The sequence below is a fragment of the Wasmannia auropunctata genome, unplaced genomic scaffold (genome assembly GCF_000956235.1).
Source record: "Wasmannia auropunctata unplaced genomic scaffold, wasmannia.A_1.0 LD336031.1, whole genome shotgun sequence".
NCBI classification, from domain to species: domain Eukaryota; kingdom Metazoa; phylum Arthropoda; class Insecta; order Hymenoptera; family Formicidae; genus Wasmannia; species Wasmannia auropunctata.
In genome coordinates, this window is record NW_012026859.1 from 156,907 (window position 1) to 172,000 (window position 15,094).

Consider the following 15,094-nt stretch of genomic DNA (forward strand, 5'->3'; position numbering starts at 1 on the left):
TGCATTAAGATAAAATATTACGTCCCATTTGACGACGCATTGGAATTACGTAAAATTTCCTGTATACAGGGTGTCCCAGAATTGGCGCATTCGGAGTACAGGATGTTATACTTCGTGCTAAAAGGAACAACTTTTTCCTTTAGCAAATTTTGATCTGACAAGTAATTTTGGCAGGAGAGCTGGTTAAAGTTAACGAATAATCGCTCTTATCCATGCGGCGCTCAGGGCCGGCGCGCGCTCCTCCATTCACTTGTTCCTAATCTTTGGCTAATATTTACAAATAATGTCTTAAGATACTAATACGGCTCTGTTATAATTATTTTACGACATTTTAAGACTGTGTTTAAGACAGTCTTAAATATTAAGAATCAATTATACATATCTTTTATTGCTTGAAATATGAATCATAAAATAAATATTGATCATAAAATAAATATTGATTTAAAAAAATAAAATCAAATAAATATAGATAAATGGTATCACTGAATTTAAATAGTTTACTAATTGGTAAGTAAATCCTCAAGTGCTGGAAAATTGCTTTATTGTGTAACAGTGATTAAAAGTAAAGTAAAATATTTAAGATATTTTTAAGAGCTAATTCTCTCTTTAATTTTTGCAATGAAAAATGCGAAAAACTTGTCATTTTAGGACTGTAAAAAAAGATATTAATAAAAGATATTTATAATTGATTCTTAATATTTAAGACTGTTTTAAACACAGTCTTAAAATGTCGTAAAATAATTATAACAGAGCCGTATTAGTATCTTAAGACATTATTTGTAAATATTAGCCAAGGATTAGGAACAAGTGAATGGAGGAGCGCGCGCCGGTCCTGAGCGCCGCATGGATAAGAGCGATTATTCGTTAACTTTAACCAGCTCTCCTGCCAAAATTACTTGTCAGATCAAAATTTGCTAAAGGAAAAAGTTGTTCCTTTTAGCACAAAGTATAACGTCCTGTACTCCGAATGCGCCAATTCTGGGACACCCTGTATATACATCATTGTTTCGTCGATATATCGCGCCGACCGCGCGGTGGCAACATCATAGTCACAGGGAGGAAAAAAAAGGGGGGGAATACGATTAAAAGTGAAACTCGTTCTAGTCTTTAGATCGTCGCGATAAACAGCGTATAACGCGTTAGCCCGTGAATCACACATAAAATTATCACTCAACTGCGCTGCCTCCTTCCTCCGGGCTATCAAACGATTCTGCCCGTTTTACGCGTGTAGCAACCACTGCCGTTAGCCGCGCGATCGGTATCGCGAATTTTCACGATATTTCCTGTACGCGATCACTTTCCGCGTCTCATTTCTACGTTTCTAAAGTCTCGTCGCGAATAAAGGCGATAGATTTGCGTCGTTCTGCAACAAAAACAGAGAACAATCGAGCCGAGCCGATCTCGTTTGAGGACACCTGCGTAGTCTGAGGTCGAGAGACACGCGACAAAGCTTTTATAAAGCAGTAAGCACTAAGTCGTAATTCTCGAGATTAGATTAGGTCAAGGAATACGCTCAACCGTGACCGGTCGATTTAACAAATGCAGGCTTTTGTTTTCTCATCGGTTGATATATCGAGACGAGAGTGCCCGAAGCGGAAAGTCGTACGAATCTTTATTCCTGTTTACTCTACGTCGAGATAAATTACTGTTTATTTTCGTAGTATTCACGTTCGGTATTAATCGCGATTGGCAAAATGTTCCCTCCAAAAACTTGGAGCTTCGAACAACGAACGAATTAATCAATCGCAGTCGAACGTTCTCGGGAATGGGAAGATTAGGTCGCTAGGAGCGCTCAGTTATCAGATTTCATTCGCACGCCCTTAAGAGAGTTTTCTTTCTTTCTTTGTTAACGCTCGAGTTTCACTACTTAAATAACAACGACGACGACGACGACGACGACGATTATCCCGCGCCTCTGAGAGATGTGCAGTCGCTGATCGTGCAACGGACCAGCGTTCGAGCCGCGCCGGATCGAGGCCCGGCCGGCGGCGGTTCTCGACCGGCGGGGTCGCTGAACCATGCACTTGTCTGCAACTCGTTGCAGCGCGCAACGTATAGATCTGCCGTGTTGTGCATCGCGCCGCGCCGCGCCGCGCTGCGCTGTTCTGCCGGAGAGCTGCACCAATTGCGAAACCGCGGCCGACCGGCCGCACGGTGAACCGTTAAGACTGAAAACTACCGACGCCGCGGCCGGCCGCCGCGCGACGGTGACAGTCGCGACAGTTCAGCGCTATCGGCTAAAAAAAAAGAAAAGAAATACGGTTAATCGTTCGACTCGACGAATTGAGATAAGGCTCCTGATATGCGCTCCTTTGCTCTTATCAGATATCGATCTCCTTTCTCTTCTTTGTCTTCCTTCTTAGAACAGAATATTTTCGGATCATCAGTTTATAAGCATAGAATGGATAAATGTAGATAAATGTTTTTTTTATCCTGCCAGATGCGTGCGATAATTAATATCAAGATAGATATAGTAATGGAGTCACAGCGACAGTCAGGCCGAGCGCGCTCCACTTTCGAAGAGTATATAATAATATATTTTAACGGTCGGTTTTACCGTACGATTATATCGCGATGGAAGTTTCTAGATGAACGTATTCGGATTTTGGGAGACGCGGGCTGCAGCGAGACCACCGCGGCTAGTTGGTCCACGAGAGATGCAACTCCCTCAGGCTCCGGTCATATCGATCGACAGAACACGTGTTCTCCCACCCAGTGATTCTCAACGTTGCTGCAACTGCGTGTTATTGTAAATGACCGTCGACCGAAGCCATATTTGATTTTGACTTAACGATTCTCTTGTTGAATAACAATTGCATCTCTGCGTTAAATTATTTCGGTATATGTATTTAAAATACTATTAAGTCGCAGTTTTGGAAGGAAGCGCGCGCGTCTGCTCGAAATACCATCTTTCTACACGGTCGCGAGTTCTCGAAACCACGGAACGAAACGGGCTCTCCGCAGATTCTACGCACCTCCTTCGCACTTCGAAGCGTACTCGTTCGCGTGAGAACAAAATCAGGGGAAAGCTGGTCCGAGAGCCCGCGCGCCCGCGCGCGCGCGACTTGGGATTCTAGAACTTTTCTGTTTTCTCGGCCAACTTCTCCTCTTCCGCGAAACGCTCACCGTCGCTCGACGTGACGCCGCTGTGATTTTATACACGCGAATCGCATTACTTTCACGCTAAATTCCGCCGCCGCCGCCGTTCGGATTGCCGCGCTCCACGAGCGAGTCGACTTCACCTGCTTCGTCGTCGTAGCGCGACTATGATCGTTAAATGTACGATAATTACGAGCGAGAATTACACACACACACACACACACACACATTTGTTGCACAGGGTCGAAAGAAGACGTATCGCTTCTTCTCCGCTTAATTGGCACAACAGCAGCGGTGTATAAGCCGTTATTTCCGCGTATTTTTAGAAATCGATCGTCCATACGAAGCGCGCATTTAGAGTATTATTCTAGTTCCGCCACGTCGTTCATTGTACAGAGTGTGCAAGTAGGAGCGTTACAATTAGACCGACGCGCCGACGACGGCTCCGTTTCACGATTTTATTATTTACTGTCATTTGCAGAAAGCGAGCAGGGTTCTTGGGAAAGCGGATTGTCGTACGAATGCCGGTCACTTCTTTTCAAGGCTCTGCATAACTTGATTGAACGGTGTTTGCTATCCCGTGACTTCGTCCGCTTAGGAAAGTGGTTTGTGCAACCTTACAATGGCTACGAGAAACACCGTTGCAGCAGGTAAACGCTTGTCTGACAATAATTTTGTTATTGCGTTTCTGCAGTTTCACGAAATATCTTCCGAGAGTTTTTTTTATTTTCTTTTGAAAATACGTACATTTGCTGTAAAAACACTCGGTATCGTGTATGCCTTATCATATAAAATTATACACGTTTAGGAGGTACAAAACGTGTTTAGGACGTGCATATCATGTCTAAATATTTCATCATGAAATCAGTACACAAATGTTTATCGTGAAATTCTCGGAATTATATTCAGAATTTAATATCTATAAATTCCGATTATAAATGATGAAGGATTAAATATTGACGCACAAATATGTGAATAGGATGCGCACGTCTCAATTGTATCCAATTTAATGTGATAAGGAGTACATCGTACCAAGTGTACAAAGTACACAGTATAAAGTACTTTCGTTACGCAAAATACAATATATAGATTCGATTGACAGTTTTTTAAATCTTTCGATTATATTTGCAGCAGCCATTTGTCGTTCTCGTTTGCATTCTTCGTTCACGGAGAAAGTACTGTGTGCGCAAGTGTGGACGTCAGGCAGCATCCTGCGGTGCGACATCTTACAAAGACGTGTCTACAACGTACCCAGACCTCCCAATCCGGCGTTAAGGGTAAAGTATCGCTTGCTACGCAGAGAAAAAGATCTACGCAAGCCACAATCGACACGATGAAATGTTGATCCGATTATCAATGTCAATGTATATTTCTTCATCTTGCTCCACAGTGATTCTGGCCCCTTATGGACTAGCAGGCACATTAACGGGTCAGGTTAGCCGTATGGATAGTCAACTTCTCGAAGAGTGGAAACACTTCTATCCGATTAGTACCGGTAGTAACCCGGAGACCGGGCTTCCACCCCTCGTGGAGGTCCTCGTCGGTGGCGTGCGCATGCGTTATCCCTCTTGTTACGTCTTGGTTACGGATATGGATGATACACCACCCGAAACTCCTCTCTCGCCGCCGAGCAGCCCCGTCACCTGCGAGCGACCTCTCTTAACGCAACAGGAACTGAGCGCAGCTACTGAATTGCCGGAACGCGTGTGGGCAGAATGTACTTTGAGTTCACCAGTGTCCGCTTCCAAGACAGAATCTTCCACGGAACCTGGTACCTGGACGTTCGTGGAACCGACGCAAAAGTCTTCCTGTACCTGTTCATGTTCGAAGTAAGACTAACGGAAGTTTACGATATACTTTTTTTATTTCGACTTTACTGCATTGTGCAAGGCACTGTCTTTAGATTCTTGTTTCTTAAATTTTGAGTATATATACAGAAAATTAATTGTTTACTATGTAAATTTTAATAAGTTATCGTTAAATTTGTTATTTAACGTTAAATTGTTTTAATTAGTTGATATGCATCGGTAACAGACCAAAATCAATTACGATCTTTTTCTTAATATATTGGATGCGATAGTAAACATTTAATTTTTGCTATATATTGCGTCAGTTGAATAATGTTAGTAATATTTGCCATCCATATTGGTTTCTACCATTATTGCATGTAATAGCACAGAATATAGAATATCGTAGAATATCCAAATTATTATAGATAAGTAGTAGTGTGTGATGGCTGTTGTAATGTGTGCATGAAAATTTAGTATTTGAAGGTGGCTCAAATGCAATTGTTTTTAATGGCCAGTTTATTAGTGCATTTATTGTTACAAAGTTATATTTTTAGTCAGTTTAATTCTTTATTTTAGGTCAAAAACACGAAATTGTCATTATAACGAGATAAAAAATAGTAATATTATTACGCGTTGCATTTGAGCTTCTATAAAAAAAAAAGCATATTGTTTAGGATCGAGTATTAATAAGATATAATATGACCAATGAAAAGCTAAAGAGACCTGAAGTATTATGTTTAAAATGTCGTCACATGTATTTTCTTATGTATATTTGAATCAATGGAGACTAGCTTAAAATAACATACCGTAAGAATAATTGCTTAGCTAATTCTTTCTTGACATTTAAATATGTGCTTAACTCTTATATTTGAAAAATCATGAGATTGTCAAAATACTTGAGTATGCATACATTGTTTTTATAATCATCAATTAAAAAAAAAGTTTAAAATGATTATAATCTGTTATTTTATATCAATAATTTTAATGTAATAGAACATTCAAAACTTGATCGAGAAATAATACATACAAATAATATTTATGAAATGATTATTAAAACGAAGAAGAAATATTAATGGTAAGATTGCTTTTTGGAATAATTCAAATTCGGCTTACAAGAATTGTTAATTTACGAGCGACCTTCACAGCTACTAAACATTTACTTTTTTATTTGCGTTTGGATTATTCTCGTAAAATAAAAATTAAATAAATTTGACATTCATCGTCAGAGTAGTACAATGGAACAAACTTGGATTATTTTACCGTTAGAAATATGTCGTATTTTAAGCTAGTCTTTATATATGCAATTTTACAAATATTGATATATGAGTTGCTTCAGGATTCTATAAGGTAAAATGATAGAGCAAATACGTTCGTAAGGAAACGAGATGTTAAATGCATCGGTTGCAGGTATACGACCCCCGGGGGTTGGAAGAGCCTGGCCTCCTCTCAGATTCAGAGGGAGAGGGTAGATAAAGGTGGACGGAGGGTCGTACCGTTTCACCGACGGTCTACCACTCAGTGGGACGCTTGTCCCTCTGTCCCTGCTAATGCCCCCAGGTGGGTAATTTCTAGGCCCCCAGACACGAAGGGAGAAAGAGTTCATCTTCATCATCTCTCTTAATCAGTCACCGCAATAACGCCAATTTTACGTATGATCATAATGATCCCCCATAACTTCACACGCAGATTCATCGCTTTCGGCAGCTCCATCATGTAATATATTCAAATAACTTGCTGCACAACATAATGTATTAATCAGATTTCATTTTAACTAAATAAAGGTGCGCGAGGCATGTGTCTTTAAACGCGATCGAGTCGCGCGTGAGGAAAGACGAAACGGCAGACTAATATCTTTTTTTTTATATATTTGAGACGTATAAAATTGCAATTATCGTCTAACGGACACACTTAGAATTTTCCAGTGGGTAAATGGGACCTCCTAATTTCAATGTTATATGAATCCTGCGGTATAAGGTTGCCAATTTTTTTTTGACGTGTACTAATACAATGTAGTAAGTACAGACGTGTACTTAACGTAAACGTACGACTATAACAAATTATATACCAATAATATATTCCCTTAGCGAATTATTTCTGTATACTATATTATACCACTTATTAAAAAGTAAGAGCAAAGGGCGGAAGAATTTTCACATATGATCTGTCGACCTAAAAGTATTTTCATGCGCATGAGATTCGGTAGCAGATGGGATCTAAGCTTTACACATGATTGGTAGTGGTACTCCAGCATATATATCTTCCTCTCGTTTAGTTATTTATTTTGCTTGTGTTATACATGTAATATATATACAAGATAGAAGATTGTATACGCTTTGCATGTGAATATTGTTCGATATTTCTAGCGTTTATTTTGCCCTATGAGTTTGTCGTTTTTACATCCATCTGTGACATATAACAGGCTTCTATTCATGTTCATGCACATTTTATATCTCGACAGACGCGGCACACGCTTTTTCTCAAACGATTCATCGTCTCAATAATATGCCACACAAAGTTATTAACTCAATAACATCATGTTTGAGAAAAATAACACAAAGTTCTAACATTATGTTAAAATATTTTTAAATATAATATATATCACGATATATCGAGATGATCACGATCACGTAGAGAAAATTATAATCTAAAGTAACGTTTAATAGTTTAGTTTTGAAAAATATATTGTACAGCATTGTACACTGTTTATGTTAAATATGTTTTACTCTGATATTCATTTCGAATTATTTTTTCCTGTATCAAAATAGTATAGTCACATAGTGTGTTCAGTGCTTTCTCTCATTCCTTAACACTTGATATGAGTACTAAATTCATTCAATAACAAAAATCATAAAACATATCCGTACGTAATGAATCTGTTTAAAAATTGAGTAGGTCGGTACTGAGTAGAACGGAAGCACCTAGTACACCACCGGGCGGTCCACCTTCCTATTCACGCGGACCACCAACGGGAGGAGATTGCTTACCGGTGCCGTCGGTCGGCTCGCCAGGTTCTCCAGCACCATCGCCTCTCCTGACTCCACACTCCGAGCCGGCGTCGGTCCCGCCCGCGGAGCCCACAATGCCGACTCTCAGCCCGCAACCTCCACCAAGTCACACGAACACTGCCCCACCCCTAACCCCGTCGCAAGGGCCCAAGTCCATCTCTTCCGCGTGCAACAATCAGGTGCACAGTCCGTCGGTTCCCGGACCGGTACTGAAACGACCAATTTTGATATCCCGAGAGTACGAGGGTACTCTCTTAGATGACGAGCAACCGCTGTCCTGGCTCTACGATTACTCGCTCCAGGAGGCCTGGCTGAATCATCCTGTGAAGCGTTTCAAGTCCATGAACATCAGCGGTCCGCCGACCAACCGGAGCAACGTTCTGTACCCGCCAATGAATAATTCTCAAACGCTCCAAACTCAAGCTCCTAAGCTGGAAATTAAACAAGAGCCTGTCGCAGTTGTAAGTAATATTTAGTAATAATATGTGATAAATCTTTCTCTTTTTTACTTAATGGAATTTTATATAATTTATTTATAAAATTTAAAAATTGTACAAGTTTGCAATTAATATCTTTTACTTCAAACAAGGCAAAATAAAATACAATTAATATATGCATAGAAATTTTTTTATTTGAGAATTTATATTTTTAAAGAAAACATTTATATGAAAATGTAAATGCGTATAATTAAAATATTATTTATAAATTTCATTTAAGAAAATTACAAAAATATTCTGCGTCATCTTCCAGCGCAAGTGCCTAGCTGTTTCTTTATTTGTAAGACACATTATAGAATGCATTAACGAAAAATTATGTCTTGTCATATCAGGGGGAATGTATCGGAAGAAGAACAGATCCGTACGAGTTCGATGCGACAGGCGAGGAAAATGGCACGAATGTCGATGGTCTCAGGCGACAAAGGGACGATCCAACTAAACCAGGATCTCTCTTCACCAGCGAGGGTCTCCAGCCATCCTACAAAGATCTAGATCAAATATTCGACAACTCCGATCCTGATACTTCCAGCGACGAAACGGTAAGCTCGAGTTTGTTTTGTTAGAAATAGCTGATATAATTTTGTACGTGACACACGAGGACAAACAAGAAAAATAGAAGACACACCGTTCTCGTAAATCGGATGTTGGATAGGATGCATTTCTGTTCGCAGAATCTGAATCAGCTACACATACAAACGCCACCAGGTTCGAATAAATCTGGTGGGTTGCACGAGGAGACGAGGGTGGACGGTGCGAACAAAAATAATAACCGGGGAGTCACGGTTCTACGACCAGAAGAACTATCCAAGATGTTTCCAACTCCTCCTTCCCTAGAACACAATCCTGTTGCCTCGCCTTGCCAGCTAAGTGATCCCCTTATGGACCAGACTGAGCTGCTGATGCCCTCGCGACCGCTCAGACACCTGCCCGACATCTATCCCAATATGGGCTCTCCGCAAGAGGAACCAATTGACGATTGGTCATACGTGTTCAAACCGGCGGCCATCAGCAAGATGGTCGGTTCTTCCAAGTACGCACCCCTCACGAATCTGCCTAGCCAATCTCTGCCATCCATCACACTGCCATCGCACTGCGTGTACAGACCTTCCTGGCAGTGCAATCCTGCTTCCACCAATCAAGCGGACAAATCTCTTCCACCAACCAGGCCCGGATCAGTGCAACAGCAGCAGCAGCAGCATCAACAACAACAGCAACAGCAGCAACAACAACAGCAGCAACAGCAACAACAGCAGCAGCAGCAGCAGCAAACTTGTCCACAAAGTCCAGCGCCACCTTACCGTTCAAACACCATGCCTGGTAGACCCCCACCACCTCCATATGATCAACCTAGTCCAGCTACATCCACCACTTCTTCATATCTCAACAAAAATCTCAATAGCATCGAGGCGGATACGCCGGGACCCGCTCGCGCACCTGAATCAAATTCCCTTGTGGTGAATATACTTCTGGGTGACACCGCGCTCAATATCTTCCGCGATCACAACTTCGATAGTTGCAGTCTATGTGTGTGCAATGCTGGGCCCAAGGTCGTAGGCAATATCAAGGGCGCTGATGCGGGCGTTTATCTTAGCAATTCGTGGGTGGGTTCCGCGCTCGTTCAGGAGGACGATCAAATCAGATGTAGTTGCGGCTTCAGCGCCGTGGTGAATCGCCGACTCGCACACCGAGCGGGTCTGTTCTACGAAGACGAGATGGAGATCACGGGCGTCGCCGAAGATCCGGCGGAAAAGAAGAAGGGCTCGCTCACCGCGGCCGCATGTCCCGGAGCGAAGGCGACCCCGGATGGCCTCGACACGATACCACCGAATGTTCTCGAGTTACTGCGCGAGCAATGTCTGATCGTTCAAAGTTCCGCCAGCAGTCTGTACAGAGCGGCCAGGATATGCGCCACGGTGAAGAGCTACCCGACATTGACGCCGACGGTGAATACCCTGGAGTTCAACGACGGCAACGAGGTGTGCGTCGCCGCGCTCGATCAGGGCAAGCTCGATGGCGCGCACAACGAGAGGGCGACGCGTGTGAACGGCGTGCATCGGTGGGTGTTCCTCAGGGCGCGAGGTCCCCAGTGCAGCGGCGACATCGTGCGAATGATGAGGTCGCTGCAGCCGCTGCTCCAAGACGCGGTGCAGAAGAAGTGTACGACTCGCATGTGGGAAGCGCCGTACACCGTCACCGGACCGCTCACGTGGCGACAGTTCCATCGTTTGGCCGGTCGCGGCACCGACGATCGTTGCGAGCCACAACCGATACCCGCTCTAGTCGTCGGATATGATCGCGATTGGCTGTCACTGTCGCCGTACGCGGTCTGCTTCTGGGAAAAGCTGTCTTTAGAACCATTCGCCGGACCCAGAGACGTCGCCTACGTGGTCGTCGCGCCCGACAGCGATTGTATTGTCAGCAGAGTCAAATCGTTCTTCCGGGAACTTTCTTGCACGTATGAGGTAAGTACAAGTATTATTTATTTTATGTAAAATGATTTTATCTTAACGTTAAAATGGAAGAATTATTTCTGCTTACAATTCTAATTATATTTTTAATTTTCTCTTCATTGATCACAATAACGAATCTCGATTATGTCAACATGATCGGTAGCAATACGAATCCTAATAATTATTAAACAAAAACAAAACACTTTTTGGATCTGTGAATTTTCGTTGCAAAATGTTGTGCATATATATAGTTGCAATTTTCTCTCAAATAAATTTTTTCTAAATATATTCGGAAAACTACATTTTAGAACTGGTTCTTTCTATATTATTACCTACTTACTCAATTTGTAATTCTCACGATTCACTCAATTAATTAATTCGCCTGCAGTAAGAGAATATTAAAGTTTGAGATTTCGATTTTTTTTTTTGGACTCGTCGCAGATTTGCCGATTGGGAAGACACACGCCAATCTCGAAACAACTGCGCGATGGAATTCTGCGCGTCGGGAAATCGACCGTGCAGAAATTGGCGAAGCAACCGATGGACGATTGGTTCAAGTTTTTGGGGGAGAATCATATAGGCGAACTGTTGAGATTGTACGCCCAAGTTTGTAATCATCGATTGGCCCCGTATCTGACGCAGGTCATACAAGACCGCAGTTTGTTGGACCCCGGTGATTCTCAACCGGCCAGCAAGCAGCAGCAACAGCAATCCGCAACAACTCCCGTTCCCGACACAATGCCAGCTACGCCCGATGTATTAACGACCAAACCCGAGTCTGTTGGTACGTCTTGTCGATGATCGACATTTTCTTGTTGATACGGTTTTAGTGACACGTGCCTCGGGCCGAGTCTAGCGAGATTCGTTGCCTTTTACAGAAGGGGAGAATCCGAGGAGTGAGACTCCCTCTTCGAGCACAGCAACGAATCCGACTACCACTAATACAACCGGTAACACGACACCGACCACGCAAACCACGAGCAACACAACGCCGATCACTACGGCCACAGGTCCGGACGAGGAGGAGATTGAACCTCCGGCCATCGTTGTTTACTTTGTCGAGCCTTTCTCGTTAGGTGGTACCGAAGATCCCGATCGACGGCGGCTTGCGATTCTGGCTCTACTCAGAGCTTACTCTTCCGCGATCAATAGTATGCCTGAAAATATGAGGTCAAATATTCACGTTCAGGTAATAACGGAAGTTCTAGGACAGGATCTTGATATTAGGAATAATATGGTAGTTTTAAAACTCAGCTGATCAGTATTCCGAATTATGTTTTTACGATATTCCGACAAATTGCAATCGATTTGCTTTTAGATAATATCCTTGGAAAGCATAATGGAATTGGGTCGAGCTCGAGAAAGGCGAAAGATTCAAGATGAGATGAGAGCCTTGGCGTTGAATGTCTTCTTGCAAGGGCGTCGATTATTGAACCATAATTCTACCGTGAAGAGCCTCACCGGTTTCGGTACTGCTGCCGCTGCAGACATCTTCCTCAAGAGTAAAGATGTAAGGTTCCATTGCTAGATCCGATCGCTTATCACCGTGATTGCGGATCCAAGTGCCGTTTGTGCACCGCGATGTTGTGCCGTGAAATTAAAATCCACGATGCATAAATCGTTTTCGCTCATTTAGTAATATTTTGTGCATCAGGAACGGAACAGGGCGGCCTATCGTCTCTACTCGCCGGCCTTCGTGCTAGCACCGCTGCGGGCGAAGAGCGAAGCCCCCGAATCATTTGGTATGCCGAGACCCGAAGAATGCGCGGTTCTCTATCTGAGTTACTGTTTGAGCGAGGATCAGTCTTGGCTATTGGCAGCCGCAACGGACGATAGGGGCGAAATTTTCGAGACCGCCACCATTAACATTGACATACCCAATAGGAAAAGGAGAAAGCGCGCCTCGGCCAGGCGCATTGGCCTTCAAAAGCTCATGGACTTTATACTCAGCGTAATGTCCCAGGGTGTAAGTAAAAAATTTACAATAAATTTACATACATTAGAGTCAACAATAACTGAATGCTCGCCCATTATATATGCGCATAAAAAATTGCGAGTTTTAAGTATACTGTGTGTTATTTTTTTTTTACATTAATTTTTTTTTATTGCAGGTACAACCATGGAGATTGGTCGTGGGTCGAGTGGGACGTATCGGGCACGGCGAATTGAAAGGATGGAGTTGGTTACTTTCTAGGAAAGCGCTTCTGAAAGCTTCGAAGCATCTGAAAGAAATATGCGGACAGTGTAGTCTCTTGTACCCCTCGGCGGCACCTTGCGTACTCAGCGCGTGTTTAGTCTCACTCGAACCGGACTCCACTCTGAGATTAATGGCCGATCAATTCACTCCCGACGAACGATTCAGTCAAGCGTCCGTAAACTGCCAGTTATCCACACCTCAAGATGTCACATGTACTCATATACTTGTTTTCCCCACATCCGCCACCACTCAGGTAAGGAAGTTCGATTTTGTATGCATAAGCTCAATTATATCATATATATATCTCTGATACATTCGGGCTAATTTTCGTTGTTGTTTTGACACTTCAGTCGTCGCAGACCGCATTTCAAGAGCAACACAACGTACCCGAGCTAGGAGACGACGAATTGTTTTCCGCTCTAAACGATGACATGCCGGAAGGCATGGAGGGAATGGGTGACTTTAACGATATCTTCAACGTCTGGCCTGAGCCGGGCGCAGGCGGTGGACAGAGTCCAAGCGGAAGTCCGCATCGACCTGAAGGCTCGCCGCACGGAGGAGACGGCGGTGGATCAGGCTTAGGCAATCATGACGGGCCTGGCAGTCCATTTCCATGCAGCAATACGCCAAGAGTAAGTTTTCTTTTTTTTCTCTCTCTCTTTTAATGAAGTCTGCGACTGTATTGTATCCATGTGAAATTACATGCAAATTTATCGTTATTCTCGCAGATGGCGACGACTGAGCAGGCGGAAGAAGTTGGCACTCTTCTACAACAACCGCTCGCTCTTGGTTACCTAGTGTCGACTGCGCCAACGGGACGAATGCCACCATGGTTTTGGGCAGCCTGTCCACATCTCGAAAACGTTTGCCCGGTATTCCTGAAGAACGCGTTACACCTGCACAGTCCCGCGATACAACAGAACAGCGACGATTTACTTCAGCAACAAAACGCACCCACCGCTCATCCGTTGGACTCGCAGTACACCACTGACGTGCTCAGGTACGTATTCTCGCGACGGTGGTAACCGATAATTTTCGCTTCTCAGACGTCGTTTGTTTGCGCGGCAAATTCGTTTATCGTGCGTTCGATTTTCGTGATTGACAGGTACGTGTTGGAAGGGTACAACGCACTGTCGTGGCTTGCGCTGGATGCGAATACCAAGGACCGACTGTCCTGCTTACCAGTGCACGTACAGGCGCTCATGCATCTCTACCATGCGACGGCAGCTCTCGTCTGACCCACACCCTCTCCCGTTGTAGTGCAGTATATGCACCTCTCTCACGCACTCCTTATTGTACCGTCACTCGGGGCTTTACGAGAGCAACTGATTTCCTATGCCCTTTACCTATACTACTATTAGTTAGGTACTTAGAGAGAAAGAGATTGTCTAGGTACAGAGTACGATCCTTCTCGACCATATATGTAAGGAGAACCGAGCCTTTTTTTACTCGGACTCTATAATTAAATACACAAGTTAGCGCAATGAAAAAAAAAAAAATGCAACGGCTGAAATAATGCAGAACCCGATGAGAACGAACAGCGACTCTCTTTACCATTTTTCTATTATAACAGGCGAAATAGATTGTACTTTGTGTTTATGATCGTATCTCATATTTCGTAAGGAAAAAAAAAATGAACTGCGCATCCAATACGACCATTGCCAGCGAAAGCAAATGTGAGACTTTGCGAATGGTAGAAGCGAAGATGCGAGCGATGAGAGACACTGTGAGAAAGGAAGAAAGATAGGGCAGGAAAGAATGAGAATGAAAGAGAAGGATAGCGAGAGATAAGTACGAAAGAGATAGAGAAAGAGAGCGCGCGAACGAATGAGCGAGTGAAAGAGAGAAAGAGAGCGAGAGAAAGAAGGTGAAAAAGAGAGTGCATAATAAGAAAATGATTTTCGATTGCCTCTCTATCGATAGATAGTTGAATTACAAATCAGAATCTCTAGAAAAATTACGTAACCAAAAGTTTTTAATTGTAAATTAAATTTTGTACAAAGCTTTTATTATTAATGACGACGAAGTAATATAAATGATATTACGTTGTTTTTTA

The 15,094-nt window shown here is 43.1% G+C and overlaps 1 protein-coding gene across 3 annotated transcripts in view; it reads left to right on the forward strand.

The window, feature by feature from the left end:
- The window catches only part of LOC105452437 (mediator of RNA polymerase II transcription subunit 13), a 30,735-nt gene extending 15,718 nt beyond the window's left edge, over nucleotides 1–15,017 (forward strand). The window contains exons 3-17 of one of the 3 annotated variants that reach the window (XM_011693523.1): nucleotides 3,581–3,749; nucleotides 4,231–4,376; nucleotides 4,490–4,928; nucleotides 6,297–6,446; nucleotides 7,782–8,355; nucleotides 8,724–8,930; nucleotides 9,063–10,853; nucleotides 11,283–11,625; nucleotides 11,720–12,030; nucleotides 12,160–12,351; nucleotides 12,496–12,807; nucleotides 12,953–13,291; nucleotides 13,389–13,670; nucleotides 13,767–14,038; nucleotides 14,144–15,017. In XM_011693523.1, the coding sequence (XP_011691825.1) occupies nucleotides 3,581–3,749; nucleotides 4,231–4,376; nucleotides 4,490–4,928; nucleotides 6,297–6,446; nucleotides 7,782–8,355; nucleotides 8,724–8,930; nucleotides 9,063–10,853; nucleotides 11,283–11,625; nucleotides 11,720–12,030; nucleotides 12,160–12,351; nucleotides 12,496–12,807; nucleotides 12,953–13,291; nucleotides 13,389–13,670; nucleotides 13,767–14,038; nucleotides 14,144–14,276 (5,660 nt within the window). In that variant the 3' untranslated portion in view covers nucleotides 14,277–15,017. Of the gene's footprint in view, nucleotides 1–3,580; nucleotides 3,750–4,230; nucleotides 4,929–6,296; nucleotides 6,447–7,778; nucleotides 8,356–8,723; nucleotides 8,931–9,062; nucleotides 10,854–11,282; nucleotides 11,626–11,719; nucleotides 12,031–12,159; nucleotides 12,352–12,495; nucleotides 12,808–12,952; nucleotides 13,292–13,388; nucleotides 13,671–13,766; nucleotides 14,039–14,143 lie in introns of those variants that run through there. The other 2 variants (XM_011693524.1, XM_011693527.1) reach the window with 2 other exon arrangements.
- Nucleotides 15,018–15,094: the final 77 nt, after the last annotated feature.